Consider the following 20,057-nt stretch of genomic DNA (forward strand, 5'->3'; position numbering starts at 1 on the left):
TACATGCTTTTTTACTATTTTCTGTTTGCTGTATTATAGAGCACTGCAGGCCAATTGAATAAATGATGCAGCTAAAATTGTGTGGGTGTGTTGGTATGGATGTCAGAGTGTGTTTTGTATGTGTGTATTGAGAAATGTGTGTGTGTGTAAAAACAACAGTGGCATTATGTAAACAAATTGGCATTTAAAGGGTTAAAATCCTGAAACTTAATGAATATTTGGTAGTTATGATCAGGACTGATGTTGGTAAAAAAAAAAAAAAACAAGTCAGTGAAAGTGGAAAATAATATTAATATATTATTTTTATGGTAGTTTTTTTGATGCGGACATTTTTGTCCTCTAAGGTCCTGAGTGTGTGTGTGTGTTTATTTATTTTTTTTAAAATCTGACACTGCACAAAAAAATATATAAAAAAAAATAAATGTTGTTGCTAATCACTGACATATCCCAGACTGTGATAATCCAAAAAAAAAAAAAAAAAAACGTTTGTATTTAGTATATGGAAAAGAATTCATTTTTTTTTTTTTTTTTTTTTATAAAAAACAACTGTGGCATTATATAAACAAACTGGCATTTAAAGGGTTAAAATCATGAAAATGAATGAATATTTGTTAGTTATGATCAGGACTGATGTTGGTTAAAACATTTACTCATTAAAAGTGGAAAATAATATTAATATATAATATTATTATGGCAGATGTGGACATTTTTGTCCTCTAAGGACCTCTGAGTAACTTTTTTAAATTGACGCACAAGGGTTAAGACGGATTGCAAGCTTGTATTAAAACTGTGTGAATTTGCATTCGTCAAACGTTGTTTGATAAGTAATATTTCTTGTATGTGATGGTGTGTTTTATTTTTCATTTCGCTGTGACGTCACAAACGGACACCGTTTTATGCCGCAATTAAACGCAATGGCGCCCTCTGTTGTGAAGAGCTTACAAGTACTGTATGATATTACCCTTCTCAGACATACAGTATAATAGACCAATTTCTTGATATTTTGCCCAAATTTTATAGGGACACTTATATTCATCTACTTCACAACCCATCACAAGACCATCTGAAATAATTCAACAAACCCCCATGCATGTTAGGTAAAATCATTAGCAAGCGCAAACTATTCAAGAAATGTCCATCCTATTTTATACGTGTAACAGACAAATTATACGACAATCTAGCAACCAGTGGGACAGGACCACCCAACTGAAAATGACATAAACAGTGTGCAACAGCCATACACGCTTACAAACAGCTGTAATTTTGTCATTGACTGCGCATGCCTCATTATTATTATTATTATTATTATTATTATTATTATTATTATTATTAATTATTGCATTTTTCAGAATGTCAATACAGGTACAGGTAATGACAGAGGCAAAACAATTAATGTCCAACAAGAATAAAGAGACTAATATTATATGGCATTAAAAAGGTGAAAACAGAGAAAGGACATAATAGTAAAAATAAATAAATAAAAGGTAACCAAAAAAGAATGATTTGAAAAATAATTGTTTAATTATTCCTCATGTAGTTTGACAGTTTTGACAAAATTTATTGTTGTTCAGTATTCTGAAGGCCAACATTAAAGTCGTGCATAATAATCTCAAACTTGGGTATATCTGATGAGAATTTGCATTTGTGTTTTTTTTTTTTTTTTTTGCCAATAATATTATCACATCAGCTATGTATTCTATGTTATAATCACAATGAGAAAAGTAACATTTTCCATCACATAATGTTAAAGCAAACTTGTATCCAGTTTTCAAGGCATAAAAGGTTAACTCTTCCCAAAATTATGAAGTAAGGGGACATGCAAATAAAAGATGGTCTACCGACGCAAGATTCACGTTACAAAAGTTGCAATTTAAATTGAAAGCGTTCCAAAATAGACCTTTTTCCACAGAATGTGATGACGCATTTCATCAAAAAATGTTTTATATGATATATTTTTTTAAATATTGAGTGTAAGTTTGTAACATTATTCTTTGTGTTATATTACCCTGGAATTAGTTTTTAAAAACGAATTACCACAGCTGCTGAGAGAGTGACAGTAAATGTGTCATCTTCTCCCGTCTGACTGTCTTAATCCACCGCTCTCTATTTTTTTTTTTTTTTAACTCTTCTGGAAAGTAATTCAAATGCAATAGTGGACTTTTTCTTTTGCTCTTGGAACAAATGGGTAAGTGAAAATAATATTTGCTGTGACCTCCCATTCACCGCTGTCAAATTTTATCCTGCAATTGTTTACTTCCGCGTTCGAAAACCCGGAGTGTGAAAAAGGTCTGTTGTGCGCATGCCTAGTTAGAAGTATGTGTAGTTTTCTGGTTATGAAATAGCAATTAAAACTACATTTCCCGTCAGCCCGTTCTTGCGCGCCATCCAATCCCGATTGGCTGATTGCGCAGGTGAAAGTTCAACAGACATGTTTCTCAAGCCTGTACAGTGAACATTATTTGACTTCACGCTTTCAGTTATACTATATTAGTAATCTTTCAACTGAGTAATTCAAAACGTATTTTTCTTCTTCTATATATTTCGGATATTTCCGGGGCGGAAACGGGCTTGTTATTTAAGAGCAGATATCTTTAGCTGTGTTGTTGGATAACACTAGCAGCAGCATTATGACAGCTGTGTACTAGCAACTCTTCAAAGGGGTCACATTAAAGAGAGGCATTTATTCTAGCATAGTATGCCTTTGATATAAACGGCGCGATAAAAAGCGTTTACTATGGCAGCGCTACTTTTGCAGCGTGGAAGTATTTGTTATGGCAAACGCGTTTGGTCGCCGTCGACGCGTTTCAGCTATTTCAAACTGCTCGAGAGCAATCTGACGTCAAATCAATTAGTGACTCAATCCAAACGGGGGCTGAAATCAGGATACATTCAGGTGGGTTACGTACACATATATAAAGATGTAATGTTAGCATATAAGCTATATATGTTAAATTATGAAGAAAACAAAGAGTTCTGGCTTGTTAAAAACTTAATTGCAAATACTTAGGTCATTTTGTGATTGTGTGACGTCAATATATATATATATATAGGCCACCGCCCACCGATATTGGTTTGTAAATGGCCGATACCGATATCTAGAGAGCAGGGTGGCCGATAAATACGCAACACAATTTAATGACAGCAAATGAGATGTCCATAAATTTGTTGAAAGAAAATGAGCACTTGTTTTACATAATAATTATTAAACATTCTCTAGAAAAAAACAATTTGTTAATCCATTTACAAGGCTGTTGTTGTATTTGGAACTGACATGAGGGAGTACTAACACTTCTGTGAACAGGCAAGGCTATGTGATGATGCCATAATCTCAGAAGGCCCAAATATCACCAGTTACTGATATATCAGTTTATCACTATGCATGACTGCACGATGCAACACGCTGGCAGCTAAAAGTTTGGAATAATGTACAGATTTTGCTGTTTCGGAAGGAAATTGGTACTTTAATTCACCAATGTGGCATTCAACTGATCACAAAGTATAGTCAGGACATTACTGATGTAAAAAACAGCACCATCACTATTTGAAAAATGTCATTTTTGATCAAATCTAGACAGGCCCCATTTCCATTACTCAATCTCCAACACCTTATCCTTGAGTAATCATGCTAAATTGCTAATTTGGTACTAGAAAATCACTTGCCATTATATCAAACACAGTTGAAAGCTATTTGGTTTGTTAAATGAAGCTTAACATTGTCTTTGTGTTTGTTTTTGAGTTGCCACATTATGCAATAGACTGGCATGTCTTAAGGTCAATATTAGTCAAAAAAAGAAACAGCTTTCTCTAGAAACTCGTCAGTCAATCATTGTTTTGAGGAATGAAGGCTATACAATGCTTGAAATTGCCAAAAAAAACTGAAGATTTCATACAAAGGTGTACGCTACAGTCTTCAAAGACAAAGGACAACTGGCTCTAACAAGGACAGAAAGAGATGTGGAAGGCCAGATGTACAACTAAACAAGAGGATAAGTACATCAGAGTCTCTAGTTTGAGAAATAGACACCTCACATGTCCTCAGCTGACAGCTTCATTGAATTCTACCCGCTGAACACCAGTTTCATGTACAACAGTAAAGAGAAGACTCAGGGGTGCAGGCCTTATGGGAAGAATTGCAAAGAAAAGCCACTTTTGAAACAGAAAAACAAAAAGAAAAGGTTAGAGTGGGCAAAGAAACACAGACATTGGACAACAGATAATTGGAAAAGAGTGTTATGGATCTTAACCCCATTGAGCTTTTGTGGGATCAGCTAGACTGTAAGGTGCGTGAGAAGTGCCCGACAAGACAGCCACATCTATGGCAAGTGCTACAGGAAGTGTGGGGTGAAATGTCACCTGAGTATCTGGACAAACTGACAGCTAGAATGTCAAGGATCTGCAAAGCTGTCATTGCTGCACGTGGAGGATATTTTGATGAGAACTCTTTGAAGTAGTTTAAGAAGTTTAGAACATTTTTTTCAAATTGTAATAGTAATTTTTCACTTTATTAATGTCCTGACTATATATTGTGATCAGTCGAATGCCACTTTGGTGAATAAAAGTACCAATTTCTTTCCATAAGAGCAAAATCTGTACATTATTCTAAACTTTTGGCCGCCAGTGTATGTTTAACTGGGTTGCCATTGTTTTACAGAACATCTTGATAAAGCCTCTGAGCCCAAGGCTAATTGGACTTGGGCTCCATTGTGGACACAATCTGGCCACAAATCATGTGAGATTGTGGAAACTATTAGGTAAGTAGTTTAGAAGTGTTTGCTCATTAATGTTTTGAAGGGACAAATCTGTGAGAAACTTCTAATTAAAGTACATTCAAGTCATGTTTATGTCATCCTGGTACATGATATTTCACTAATGTTGTTCCGCATCTGTCAGGTGCTATAAATTATTTCAGCACATCCAACACAAGACATGAAAAGAAAGATGGTGGGAAAGGGAAAACCCCTGAGGAAGATGAAGGTATTTTGTTAATTTTACATATACTGTATATAAAATAGGGTTTAGTCACAAAATAAACCCTGTATCACCATGCTCGTGCATTTTATATATTTACTTATTAAACACAGCCTTTTGTGATTCACAGAGCTATCGCACGTCTTCAAGTGGCTTTGAATAAAATGCACGAGTAATATGAACTACTTTAATGATGTTTTTATGGTACTTTTATGTCATTTTTGGAGTTTGACAATAACAAACATGACTAATACACAGTATCGGATTTGGATCGGGCTCGCTGGACCGATACCCGATCCGTCTAAAAACATCAGTATCGGAGCCGATACCGATCATGGAGTGATACAAGAGACATGAAACTAGCAAAGTAATGAAGGAAATCGGTTTCCTGGGACAGCAGTCAATTATACAGTTTGCCATTCATTATTAGAAAATATTTGACCCAAGAATGCCGCAATTGACCAATCAGAATCAAGTGTTCCGGCCAGATTGTTAACACTAACCTGGACTAGCAGTACTTGTTTTATGTTTGTTTCCTAGAGGAGAAGAAGAGACGCGAACAAGAGGATCAGATGTACAGGGAGCGTCTGCGCACACTCTTTATTATCGCGGTCATCATGAGCTTGCTCAACTCTATCAACACCAGCGGCGGGAATATATCCTGGAATGATTTTGTAAATGAAATGTTGGCCAAAGGGGAGGTGTCGCGAGTGCAGGTGGTTCCAGAGAGTGACATTGTTGAGATCTACCTTCACCCTGGTGCAGTCATCTTCGGCAGACCTGTACGCAATTAGGAGCGGTTTAATAAGTTATTTTAACGTAATTGTTTTCGTTAAGTGGTTACTGATTCCGGCTCCACATCTGTCCCATTGTCTGTTATAGAGACTTGCTCTGATGTACCGAATGCAGGTGGCCAACATCGACAAGTTTGAGGAGAAGCTTCGAGCAGCAGAGGAAGAGTTGAATATAGATACCAAAGACCGAATACCAGTGACCTACAAGCGCACAGGCTTCTTTGGGAAGTGAGTAATTGGACTTTCAATAGAATGTGCAAACCAACTGGAGATGAATGCTGGTTGTTTGCTTAACATATTAACGCCTGATTGTTTTCTATTCCTCCTATGATATTATAGTGCACTGTATGCACTTGGTATGGCTGCCATTGGGGTTGCAATCCTGTGGTACATTTTCCGTTTGGCAGGGATGGGTGGCAGAGATGGCGGCTTCAGTGCATTTGTAAGATTCCCTCATTTCCGCTTGTTAAACTTTTATTGCAGAAATTGTGTTCTGATTTCAATTCTTCTGCGTGTTCCTCCAGAATCAGTTGAAAATGGCTAAATTCACTATTGTCGATGGGAAGTCTGGGAAAGGTGTCAGCTTCAAAGATGTTGCAGGAATGCATGAGGCCAAGTTGGAAGTGAAGGAGTTCGTAGACTATCTAAAGGTAAGTGAGCGTGAAAGCTAGACATAGGCTCTGGTCCACTCCAAAACCTAGTGTGCTGCTTGATGTCTACCGCCTGTGTAGGCAGCTACTTTCAGAGGCAGCATCCTTACTCAAATGGGACCTTGTAAGTGATGGATTTTAAATGCTTCACATAGGCAGCCATTCAAATAGCTTTCCTCACATAAAGCACACTTGTGACTCAACTCACAATTGATTTAAATTCGAGTTTGAATTCAGCATGCTCTAATAAGCATACATCCTCCTTAAATTGCATAGCAAATCACAAAGCAAACCAGATTGGAAATTAAGGGGGGCTCAGGGGGACGTATTTGATTTAAAAAGATGAGACGCAGTTTTTTTTTTGGTTTTTTTTTAATGGTTAGAAAAATAAGCCCTCATAAAGGTAAAAATGCCCCAGAAAAATCAAATCCAGCAGGCAAATATTGCCCCTTAATGTAAAAGTTAATTTCTGACACTGACAGCAAAACAGTACACACAAGTATTGAGAAGAATACTCCATTTTGAAATATATTGAACTGTTTTATCAGTACCGTTTAGTCTATTTATAATCAGCATTACTATCTGCACCACCTTGAATTATCTTTTTAAAGAGATAGTTTACCAAAAATGAAGATTCACTTATCATTTACTCACCCTCATGTCAACCCTGATATGTATGACTTTCTTCTGCAGAACACAAATGAAGATTTTTAGAAGAATATCTCAGCTCTGTAGGTCTATACAATGCAAGTGAATGGGTGCCAGGGGCCGTATGTATAAAGCCGCTTGGAGTAAAATTTTTGTCTTATTCCTAGACTTAAGAATAAGTGTGATTCATAAAGGTTCATAAGTGTTAAGACTTGGTCTCAGCTCCTGAATTGTTTAAGAGTGCTGGAGAAGTCTCCTAACCTAGTTAGTAGCAGCACAATGACTATTCCACGGAGACAACAAACTCCGCAACAAAGATACAATGTGATGGACTTATGAAAGTGGAATTTGGGCAAATGTGTTTTTGTAGTTGAGCGAAATGAAATCCATCAATATAATTTTTTTTAATTGCAGCACTTGTTTTTTTTTTTTCATTTAATGAATACATTGAAACTCGTGAATTAAGCATTTGAAAAATGTGATGGGGTACATGCCTAAGCTTTCAGAGGGTTGCAACAACTAATTAATACAATCTAAATAGCACTAAAATTATAAAAGTCAATGATGAAAATAATCAACATTGAATTAAATTATGATTAGTTGAATATCTTTGCACTAGCACTGCAACCTCCATCAGTGATGCCACTTTACAGTAGTGAAAACCTGTTTCTATGGGGAAAAAAATAATATGAAAAATGGTACAGATTTGCATCTCAAACAAGCCCAACTCAAACACTATATAAAACGTTTAATAAGCTCATAGTTTTGTGTGGGGTGTCAGATGCTGTGACAGATTTCTGAGAGCTTGAGAGATGTTTAACCCCAACTCATAATTTACATTTGACTGATTTATTCGTATTTGTAAATATTATAAATTCAAAGTCATGCAAGTTTCAATTGCCATTTCGCAAATCAACTTGTCCAAAACAGCAAGCAAGTCATAATTACTTCAAATAGGCCAAAAAAAATAAAAATAAAAATAGGTTTACTTATGGAGTGAAGTAACCAAACGGAGTGCCACAATAAAATATTGTTGATATGTTGAACGACAAATTTATCACTAAATTGAACTGTAATGGAATTTTAACGGTTTGGTTTTTATCATTTCATTTCGTGATTTGTATTGTCCTATTTATATTTGTATTGCAAGATTTTGCATTTTGATTTTTTGTAGCCTTCAATTTGCACATTGTTTGAGGACAACATTTGGCAAGATGTGGAATAATGTTTTAAAATGAAGGTAATAAAATTTGGCTTTCTCATTTGATTAATCAAATAATGAATCAAAAGAAAATAACCTATTATCAAAATATTGTTTTTTAAACAATAATATTGTTGTATTAAATCATGCGTGATTTACTGATGTCATACCAGCTGGAACATATTACCTTTGCAGACTCACTATTAGTTGATTCAGTGTTCAAGGGTGGCCATTTTGGGTTGACATCATTGTAGTCCTTATTTCACAACACTTAAGTGTCACCTCCGTCAGCACCTATGAGTCAGTCTTAGACTTTGCTGAAAGTTGCTTTTAGCATCTTTATAAAAAGCTTCTACTCTTTGCTAAGACTTTTTTGACACTTAAGTCAAAGCTTAAGGCTATTCTTAGGAGCAAGTTTTGTGCATACGGCCCCAGAACTTTGAAGGTCCAAAAAGCAGATTAAGGCAGCATAAAAGTAATCCACATGACTCCAGTGGTTTAATCCATGTCATCTGAAGTGATATGATAGGTGTGGAGAGAAACAGATCAATATTTAAGTCCTTTCTTTTCTTACTTTATACTTTTATATTCCATTATGTCCCTTTTGGAGCTTCAAAGTTTTGGTCACCATTCACTTGCATTGTGAGGACCAGCAGAGCTGAAATATTCTTTTAAAAATCTTCATTTGTGTTCTGCAGAAGAAAGAAAGTCATAAACATCTGGGATGGCATGAGGGTGAGTAAATGATGAGAGAATTTATATTTTTGGGTGAACTATCCTTTAACTGCAAAGTATGCATGAGATGCTGCCTTATATTTTGGCTTATGCATAATGTTGCTGTGGACCTTTTGGAACAACCATCGTGTTGTGTCTATGATGCCTAAACATGTTTTCTAGGTAGGTAGCTTACTTGGTTTGGTAACACAGCTATAGTGTAGCAGTTCAAACATGATTCTAGGCTTTTAATGTGTTTTCTTATTGAAGAATCCAGACAGATACCTTCAGCTTGGGGCCAAAGTACCAAAGGGCTCTCTGCTCCTGGGACCTCCCGGGTGTGGAAAGACTCTGCTGGCGAAGGCGGTGGCAACAGAGGCTAAAGTGCCTTTCCTTGCTATGGCAGGTTCAGAATTTGTGGAGGTGATTGGAGGTAAAAAAAAAACAAAAAAAAAAAAAAAATCCTCTTTTAATACATGATTGACCATTACATATGCTTAGTTTTTAATTCTGATGCCATTAGTAAATCAACGTATTTAAAGGAATAGTTCACCCAAAAATGAAAATTCTTTCATCATGTACTCACCCTCATGCCATCCCTGATGTTTATGACTTTATTTCTTCTGCAGAACACAAATTAAGATTTTTAGAAGAATATCTCAGCTCTGTGTGTCCATACAATGCAAGTGAATGGTGACCAAAATTTTAAAGCTCAAAAAAGCACAAAGGCAGCATATAAGTAATCCAAATTACTTTAGTGGTTTAATCCATGTCTTCTGAAGCGGGTTTTGGGTGAGAACAGACCGAAATATAACTCCTTTTCCTCTGTATATCTTGTCATTGCAGTCTCTAGGCCAGTGGTTCCCAACCCTGTTCCTGGAAGCCCCCCAACACTACACATTTTGGATATCTCCCTAATCAAACACACCTGATTCAACTCATCCGCTCATTAGTGGAGACTCCGGACCTGAACTGAGTGTGTCAGAAAAGGGAGATATACTAAATGTGCAGTGTTGGGGGGCCTCCAGGAACAGAGTTGGGAACCACTGCTCTAGGCACAATCATGATTTCAAGCTCGATTACACATCCTAGTGCTTGACACATGCACAGAGCGCTAGATGGCACTAAGAAGTGTAATTGAGCTTGAAATCATGTACGCCAAGGAGACAGCTGATGTCTGATTTATAGTGAAAAAGGAGTTATATTTTGGTCTGTTCTCATCTAACACCGATTGGATCACTTCTGAATACATGAATTAAACCACTGGAGTCTTGTGGATTACTTTTATGCTGCCTTTATGTGCTTTTTGGAGCTTCATAGTTTTGGTCACCATTCACTTGCATTGTATGGACCAACAGAGCTGAGATATTCTTCTAAAAATCTTCATTTGTGTTCTGCAGAAGAACGAAAGTCATACACATCTGGGATGGCACTAGGATGAGTAAATAATGAGAGGATTTTCATTTTTGGATGAACTGTCCCTTAAAATGTCACAGTCATGTCACTGCTCACTCAGGCCTTGGCGCTGCAAGAGTGCGGAGTCTGTTCAAAGAGGCCCGTGCCCGAGCACCCTGCATCGTCTACATCGATGAGATTGATGCTGTGGGAAAGAAAAGGTCCACCAACATGTCTGGCTTCTCCAACTCTGAGGAAGAGCAGACCCTCAACCAGTTACTCGTGGAGATGGATGGTATGATTCTGAATTAGTCTAATAAATACTTGACCTTCAAACTGAGATCGTGATTTTTCTAGTTTTCTCCTGTCTTTCCCAGGAATGGGCACCACAGATCATGTGATTGTCCTGGCTTCCACTAATCGTGCGGACATTTTGGACAATGCCCTTATGAGACCAGGCAGACTTGATAGGCACATATTCATAGACCTGCCAACACTTCAGGTAGTGTAGATGGATGGATAAATGTGCTTTTTTAAGCCTATGAAGCAGTTATAGAATGATTTTATACCACAGCATTGTTGAATTCTTGATTCTGATTGGTTGTCATATGTTCTGAGGGTGTTGATTAGTTTTCTGTTAGTGCATGGCTATAAAGTAGTTCCAGGTTTGTTGACCATCTTTACAGTTTCATATCGCTTCGCCACATTCTTTTTGAAGCAGTAACAGTAACTTGTTCTGTTTCAAAGCAAGATATTTAGTTAGTGATCTAGGAAAGTAGTTCTACACATTGCCAAATAAATGACATGAAACATTTGATTTGATTTATAAATTATTTTATTAGCTTACTTGTAGAGATCAAATGGTGATCCGAGAAGCAGGAAAGATGGCTCGCAACACCTTGATGACCAGTCTGGATGTGCAGCTGTTATTCAAAAAGATCAGGCCACTAGATGGCGCCACTGACCAATCAGAATCGAGTATTCCATAGACCTGTGTAATAATTGAATATAATGCTTCATGTAGTGGCTGTATTATACCTTCGGATGTGCATTAGTTTTCAGTAACACATTAGTCTTTGCCGATTGTCTTCTAGGAGAGAAAGGAGATCTATGAGCAACACTTGAAAATCCTGAAGCTTACTCAACCGGCAGACTTCTACTCCTTGCGTCTGGCCGAGTTAACACCAGGATTTAGTGGTGTGTGATATGTCTCACTTTTTTGTCTTAACTTTCAGTGTATAGCTATTTTACTTGACAGATTAGATGCAGTTTATTTTTCTTATACAGCGTTCTTATATACTGTCTTTATACCACATTCTGTCACTTTTAAAGTTTAAGAGTCTACAAATGGGCATTGTTCATATTCTAGGGGCTGATATCGCCAACATCTGCAATGAAGCTGCCCTTCATGCAGCCAGAGAGGGCTACAAGTCCATTGACACCTTCAACTTTGAATATGCTGTGGAGAGAGTCATCGCAGGTACTTTATTCAGCTCTCAGATTCATTAGGACATCATCTTTGACAGATCTCAAGTTCAAAATGAAACTACATTCAAAACCCATTTACTTCCTTAATGTGATTTATTTCTGAGTGCAACAGGACATTCAACTAGAAAAATGTTGAGCGGGACTCGATTTTGTCCATTGGGAATTGATTGGTTTGTGAAAAGTGGTCTCTATATGACAGGTGGTTGGAGGGGAGTGGCTGAAAAATAGGCATGGTGATATCAGCTTTCATTTTTAGAATTAAAGATGACAGAGACAAAATTTTTGCATTTGGGATAATGTGCTCTTTTGGATCGTGCTTATTAGGACCAGATTTTCTTTTTAAAAAGTAAACTTTTATTTCAGTAGAAGTAAATAAGGGGGGCCTGGGTAGCTCAGCAAGTGAAGTCACCTGGAGTCGCAAGTTCGAATCCAGGGCATGCTGACCCGGTTGCTAGGGTGGGTAGAGTCACATGGGGTAACCTCCTCGTGGTCGCTATAATGTGGTTCTTGCTCTCGGTGGGGCGCGTGGTGTGTTGTGCGTGGATGCCGGAGAATTGCGTGAAACCTCCACACACACTATGTCTCAGCAGTAACCCGCCCAACAAGCCACATGATAAGATGCGCGGATTGACGGTCTCAGACGCGGAGGCAATTGAGTTTCGTCCTCCGCCACCTGGATTGAGGCGAGTCACTACGCCACCACGAGGACCTAGAGCGCATTGGGAATTGGGCATGCCAAATTGGGGAGAAAAGGGGAGAAGAAAAAAAAAAAGTCAAAGTAAATAAGGCCCTTTTAAGGCCCCTGTGCTTGTAAGTTCAAAGTGAGATCAGTGTTGGCATTAAGCCCTTTAACCTAAGGAAATGTTTGTTTTCATAGTCTAAAAGAAATAACAATGTGATGTGCTCTGATATTAAATTAGACATTGTCTACTTGGATATTACAGTACAAACCAATCCGCAGCATTTGGTGATTTGTATTTGGTGGTGTTTGATGTGTAGGCAGTGTAAAGAAGAGTAAAATCTTATCTAAAGAGGAGCAGAGAGTTGTGGCCTTCCACGAGTCTGGACATGTTTTAGTGGGGTGGCTGCTGGAACACACAGAAGCCGTCATGAAGGTAAGTGACACTGAGATGTTCACGTTATCATCTTATGAGATGTTGTGTGTTTTTTTTTAAATGGAAAGTTTACCCCAAAAAATAAAATAAATCATTATTTACTCACCTCATTTCCCTCTAGGGCTGGGTATTGCCAGCCACCTCAAGATACAATAGGTACTGTGATACACGTCACGATTCGATATGTCGCGATACATCACAATGTGATGATTCGATTACACTTTCAATTCTAATTAATTTGGGTATATTTCAGTTAGAATGTCCATTTTACTTACAAAAAGTATGAAAGGAATGTGTTATTTTGGCCTCATTTGGACTTTTTGAAAATATACAAAGTCCATGAATTACATCAATAAATAAGTCTTGAAATTACATTTATTATATTGCATATGCAGGTATACTGTATATACTATATAAAATATTGTTACGTATGTTTACATGCCTAATTTGTACTATTTACAAGTATTTACTTATATAAAGAACAAGTGCTAAAACAGTACTGTCTCTTTAAGACCAGCGGCAAGTGTTTGTTTTGGTCGAGTGGCTTTACAGCATCCGTGCTACAGTATGTGTGATTAGAATTAAATGTTGTTTTTGATAAATAAGGCTGTAGAGAACAGAAAGGGTATTAAAAGAGACATTATTCAATGACAAATGGATTGCATGGATCTCGTCTTTGGACTCGCATTATACGGAAAGAGTCAAAACTATTCCTATCAACACGCAGTGAAAAGATCTCTGTGCAGAACTTCGCCACTACACCACTACTGGTGAGTGATATCTAAAAAATTACTAGCCAGTGGCTAATCACACACAGGCATCAGTTTAAGTCTCTCTTGCGCCTCATAGAAGCGTCTCTGACTGCACTGAGGAACACTGTGTTCAGAATTTGCACTTATCCGACCTGCTTATTCTTTATTGAAATGTTGGACATGAAATGAATACACAAATAGTTGAATGTAAATGTCGTGATACATGGATCTAAAGTATCAATACAATATCTGAGCAAAAGTTTCGCAGTATATCGATATTTGATCGTATCGACACAGCCCTATGTTCCTCCAGCCAGTATGTGGTTTTGGTAGGTGGTGACCATTTATTGCTTCAAGCTTTAAAAAGGATAAAAATGTACCATATTAAAAGAAAAAAACATGTAAAAAAAGATTTGCTTTGTTGGCGTGCAATTTGGCGCAAATGTTCACTCCAGGTGTGAATGGCTCATTAGGAATCCATTGTTTCAATTCAAAATGTTGATTGCAGCAAAAATTTGCGTTTGGTCAGTACAACTTCTGTGCAATATTTGAAGTCTTTTAAATCCATACAATAGTTTATGTGAAGAACAGACAAATAGTAACATTGACCGAAAATCTTTTGTATTTTCATTTTTGGCGGAACTGTCACTAAGTCTGCCTCAAGTTTATGCCTCAGGATACCTTTGTGAAAACATTGGAGTGCTAGATCATGTTGTTGCAGAGTCAAATCAGTAAGCACAGTACAATTTAGTTGTATCAGTAATGATGTATTGATACTCATGAACGCACTGACATTTCTCTACTGAAGGTATCTGTAGCTGTTAATGGGTGGTTTGTTGATCAGGTGTCATATCTGTGGGCTTCTCTTCTCACCAGGTCTCAATAGCTCCCAGGACAAATGCTGCATTGGGTTTTGCTCAGATTTTGCCAAAGGATCAGTATCTGTTCACTAAAGAGGAGCTGTTTGAGAGGATGTGCATGGCTTTGGGTGGTCGAGCGTCTGAGGCAATCACCTTCAACAAGGTCACCACAGGTATGACATCTGGAAACCCACATACTCCAAAATCACATCTGAACTGTTCTAGAGAGTTCTGAAAACAGACCACAGAAATATAATTCATGGGTGGGGCTTAGTGGCCTGGATGTTGTCTCTAATGGGACCCTAACATTTTCCAGAACTAAATGACACCTGTTAAGGCTAATTTATAATTACTTGGCGAACAGTCCATTTATGACTAAATGCACTGATGTTTTTGTTCTGCTAACGTGTTTGTGTGGTGATATTTCTACTGTTCGTACGTGTAATGGGAGCCAGCTGGTACATGATTGCTGTGCGGTATGAGTAAACCTCTCTCCCCTTGCCGCGAGGCGCTCTAGCGACTGGCGCTAGAGGCTGTAGCCTTTAGCCTCCTCGTAAGCGCGCCCGCCTCCCATGCCAGAGATGCCGGTTCGATTCCCGTTCGGAGCGGGAAGAGCAGGACCGGTTGCAGTGGTGCCATGATCCGGATGGGAGTGAGGTTTAGGGGGGGTGAGTGTAACGGGAGCCAGCTGGTAGGCTGTGCGGTATGTGTAAACCTCACTCATCAAACCTGCGTGTGAAGGCAGCATAAATGGAGCCCCCATGCGCCCTCTGGAGGAAGTCCACTTTTAGTTGCATAAGAAACTTGTATTAGCTAGCAAAATTTGCCACTCATATATAATATATACAGGTGCATCTCAATAAATTAGAATGTCGTGGAAAAGTTCATTTATTTCAGTAATTCAACTCAAATTGTGAAACTCGTGTATTAAATAAATTCAATGCACACAGACTGAAGTAGTTTAAGTCTTTGGTTCTTTTAATTGTGATGATTTTGGCTCACATTTAACAAAAACCCACCAATTCACTATCTCAAAAAATTAGAATATGGTGACATGCCAATCAGCTAATCAACTCAAAACACCTGCAAAGGTTTCCTGAGCCTTCAAAATGGTCTCTCAGTTTGGTTCACTAGGCTACACAATCATGGGGAAGACTGCTGATCTGACAGTTGTCCAGAAGACAATCATTGACACCCTTCACAAGGAGGGTAAGCCACAAACATTCATTGCCAAAGAAGCTGGCTGTTCACAGAGTGCTGTATCCAAGCATGTTAACAGAAAGTTGAGTGGAAGGAAAAAGTGTGGAAGAAAAAGATGCACAACCAACCGAGAGAACCGCAGCCTTATGATTGTCCAGCAAAATCGATTCAAGAATTTGGGTGAACTTCACAAGGAATGGACTGAGGCTGGGGTCAAGGCATCAAGAGCCACCACACACAGACATGTCAAGGAATTTGGCTACAGTTGTCGTATTCCTCTTGTTAAGCCACTCCTGAACCACAGACAACATCAGAGGCGTCTTACCTGGGCTAAGGAGTAGAAGAACTGGACTGTTGCCCAGTGTTCCAAAGTCCTCTTTTCAGATGAGAGCAAGTTTTGTATTTCATTTGGAAACCAAGGTCCTAGAGTCTGGAGGAAGGGTGGAGAAGCTCATAGCCCAAGTTGCTTGAAGTCCAGTGTTAAGTTTCCACAGTCTGTGATGATTTGGGGTGCAATGTCATCTGCTGGTGTTGGTCCATGAAAACCAAAAGTCACTGCACCCGTTTACCAAGAAATTTTGGAGCACTTCATGCTTCCTTCTGCTGACCAGCTTTTTAAAGATGCTGATTTCATTTTCCAGCAGGATTTGGCACCTGCCCACACTGCCAAAAGCACCAAAAGTTGGTTAAATGACCATGGTGTTGGTGTGCTTGACTGGCCAGCAAACTCACCAGACCTGAACCCCATAGAGAATCTATGGGGTATTGTCAAGAGGAAAATGAGAAACAAGAGACCAAAAAATGCAGATGAGCTCAAGGCCACTGTCAAAGAAACCTGGGCTTTCATACCACCTCAGCAGTGCCGCAAACTGATCACCTCCATGCCACGCCAAATTGAGGCAGTAATTAAAGCAAAAGGAGCCCCTACCAAGTATTGAGTACATATACAGTAAATGAACATACTTTCCAGAAGGCCAACAATTCACTAAAAATGTTTTTTTTATTGGTCTTTTGATGTATTCTAATTTTTTGAGATAGTGAATTGGTGGGTTTTTGTTAAATGTGAGCCAAAATCATCACAATTAAAAGAACCAAAGACTTAAACTACTTCAGTCTGTGTGGACTGAATTTATTTAATACACGAGTTTCACAATTTGAGTTGAATTACTGAAATAAATGAACTTTTCCACGACATTCTAATTTATTGAGATGCACCTGTATATATGTTGTAGTAAACGCCACATAATGTGTCTTTAAACTCCTCTTAGGTGCTCAGGATGATCTGCGAAAGGTGACGCGTGTCGCCTACTCTATGGTGAAGCAGTATGGCATGGTAGCGAGTGTGGGCCAGGTGTCCTTCCCAGACTCTGAAGATCAGGGTGGAATTGGACGGAGACCCTTCAGTCAAGGCCTCCAACAACAGATGGACCATGTGAGTGAAAGAACATACACCCCTGCTTCATGTGATCTCTGATGTGGTGTCAGTTATCTGTTGTTTTGAATGTGTTGTTATTCTTTTGTTCATCTCTCCCATGTTCAGGAAGCTAAGCTGCTGATAGCACAAGCCTACAGACTCACAGAGAAATTGCTCTTGGACAACAGAGACAAACTCATTCTGGTAGGTTCTGGCCATCTCCGATTCTTGTTGGCACAACATTATAATCTATTCTTCTTTACAGTATTATTCACTATTTTTCTATTGGTACATTTTTACTCCTAATGTCGGGTGGTCACTAAAGATTATAAAGGAATATTCTAATATTATAGTTAGAGCTGTAGCCTAGCGGGCTGTGCTCATGACATGTGATGCTGATGCGTCGCGGGTGACCCAAGTTCGAGTCCCGGCTGGTGAGGTCATTTCCCAATTCCATTCCCACTCTTCTCCCCTGTCATTTCCTGTCTCTTCTGTCATTAAAAAGCCTACAAAAGGTCAAAAATCGAGTTTACAGTGGAAGTGAATGGGGCCAATTTTTTAGAGCGTGATTTATAAACAGAAATGTAAAGCTTATAATTTTATAAAAGAACTTACATTAATTTGTCTGTTTAAAGTGGTGTATTATTTGAGCTGTAAAGTTTAAATCATCAATTACCAGGATTACAGGGTTTAATGCATTATGTCGTCATGGCAACGAAGTTGTAAAATTGGATATAGCTACACAGAAAAGGTTAGTAAGCAACTTCATCACACTAAAATCCTGTTAACATGCATATGGTTTACATCTTGTGTCTATATTTAAAAAAAAAAAAAGTATTTTAACATTTATGGATTGATGGCCCCATTCACTTCCATTGTAAGTGCCTCACTGTAACCCCGATTTTTGTTTTTTTAAGGAAAAGGAGGGATGAGTCAAAATTAATTTTCATTTCAAATCAACATTGTCACGATGACATGATTGAGCTTTACTTTTATTGAACCCGGAAGATTCCTTTAAGCCTGTAATATTGTTTTAGACCCCACTATACGCAAACTAACACATTTATTTACATTACGCATTGTATAAGTTAACATTAGTTAATGCATAATGAACCAACACTGAACAATACTATATCTGTAAATTAACATTAGCCAAATCATGATACCTAATGTTAACAGAAAGGACCTTATTGTAAAGTGTGAACATTGAAGTTTGCATTCTTTAAAACTTCTGATACAGAGCTGCCAAATTGTCTGATGTTCAGCCAAAATGTCAATGAGTGACAATAAGATCCTGTATTGGTGAGACATATTTTTGCTTGCAAATTTGCAGGTCAGAGTTTACCAACTTGAACTTGCGTATGTTGGGACAGAATTCAGCAACAAAAATTCAACACATTTGCTTGTATACACGTTCTCGTGTTTGAATGCATACGAAAGAACCACCCCTTAATTTTCTAATGGTTATCTCGTCCTTTACCTCAGCTGATAGCTTACAAATAGGCAGAAAAACCTCATAACATGGCCTGTCAGGTTTTCGGTCTGCATGATTTATTGTTCTCTTTTGCTATGGTTGTCTTTTCAGCTGGCTAATACCTTGCTGGAGAGAGAGGTGGTGAACTATGATGACATCGAGGCTCTGCTCGGACCTCCTCCATTTGGACCCAAAAAGATGATCGCCCCTCAAAGCTGGGTGGAGGCCGAGAGGGACAAGCAAGACACGGGTGAAGATGAGCATAGACCTCAGAGACCCCACCACAAAGACAATAAGGAAGATGATGTCAACCTGAGCCCAGCATGAGCTCTAAAACACACAAACACAGTCCCAGTGTAAGTCCAGGGGTGGTGTCTGACCGAGACACAATGGCAAGATGTGTGCGTAGTTTATCTTCTAGGCTGATAATATTGGCCCGCAATTATATTGTAGATATCTTTAGGACATTTGAATAAGAAACAAATGCCTCTTATAAGCATCAACTGTTTTTCTCAATACCAAACTTCTCTCTAAATGAGTAGATACGGACTGTAGATATTGCCCAAAATAGAACAGTTTCTGTATTAAAAACTTTTTTTCTGCTTTTTGAGCTTAAGTGCATTTAATTGAGATATTGGTGTTCTTATTAAGACCAGCTCTTAGGGATTGTTTGACCAGATGTGCATTGCGAGATGAGATAATGTGCTGAGATCATGTCTGATTTGAATAAATGTTCAGAAACATAAATTATATCCTGTAATATTAAATTTATGCTGAATGACTAAGTGTTTTTGTTTTTCATTAAGCTATATTGCTCTGAAAATGTATTAAACAGTGATGATTCTTCTTAAAGGAATAGTTCACCCAAAAATGAAAATTCTCTCATCATTTACTCACCCAAATGCCATCCCAGATGTGTATGACTTTCTGTTTTCTGCAGAACTCATACGAAGATTTTATAAAGAATATTTAAGCTCTGTAGGTCCATACAATGCAAGTGAATGGTGACCGGAACTTTAAATCTTCAAAAAGCACATATGGTAAAAGCAGTATAAAAGTAATCCATAAAACTCCAGTGGTTAAATCCATGTTTTTTTAAGCGAAACGGTAGGTGTAGGTGAGAAACAGATCAATATTTTACTCTATATCTCCACTTTCCCATACTTTTGTTTTTAAATTCTCCTCCCTGCCCAGTAGGTGGCGATATGCACAAAGAATGCAAATCGCCGCCTACTGGGCAGGGAGGAGAACTTAGAGGAAAAAAAGGACTTAAGTATTGATCTGTTTCTCACCAAACTTATGACATCACTTCTGAAGACGTGGATTTAACCGCTGGAGTTGTGTTTATTACTTTTATGTTCTTTTATGTGCTTTTTGGAGCTTT

General features: G+C 38.1%; 1 protein-coding gene across 1 annotated transcript; it reads left to right on the forward strand.

Annotated features, from left to right (window-relative positions):
* The first annotated feature begins 2,417 nt into the window (after window positions 1–2,417).
* spg7 (SPG7 matrix AAA peptidase subunit, paraplegin) lies at window positions 2,418–19,710 on the forward strand. Its single transcript, XM_051709159.1, has 17 exons — window positions 2,418–2,893; window positions 4,652–4,751; window positions 4,891–4,974; window positions 5,509–5,750; window positions 5,851–5,990; window positions 6,102–6,204; window positions 6,287–6,412; window positions 9,246–9,408; window positions 10,492–10,665; window positions 10,748–10,872; window positions 11,465–11,567; window positions 11,740–11,850; window positions 12,858–12,973; window positions 14,602–14,758; window positions 17,054–17,217; window positions 17,326–17,403; window positions 18,785–19,710. Exons 1-17 carry the CDS (start codon window positions 2,735–2,737, stop codon window positions 18,998–19,000), a joined length of 2,361 nt encoding a protein of 786 aa, XP_051565119.1. The 5' UTR covers window positions 2,418–2,734; the 3' UTR covers window positions 19,001–19,710.
* Window positions 19,711–20,057: the final 347 nt, after the last annotated feature.

The sequence above is a fragment of the Myxocyprinus asiaticus genome, chromosome 1 (assembly GCF_019703515.2).
Source record: "Myxocyprinus asiaticus isolate MX2 ecotype Aquarium Trade chromosome 1, UBuf_Myxa_2, whole genome shotgun sequence".
In the NCBI taxonomy this organism is placed as follows: domain Eukaryota; kingdom Metazoa; phylum Chordata; class Actinopteri; order Cypriniformes; family Catostomidae; genus Myxocyprinus; species Myxocyprinus asiaticus.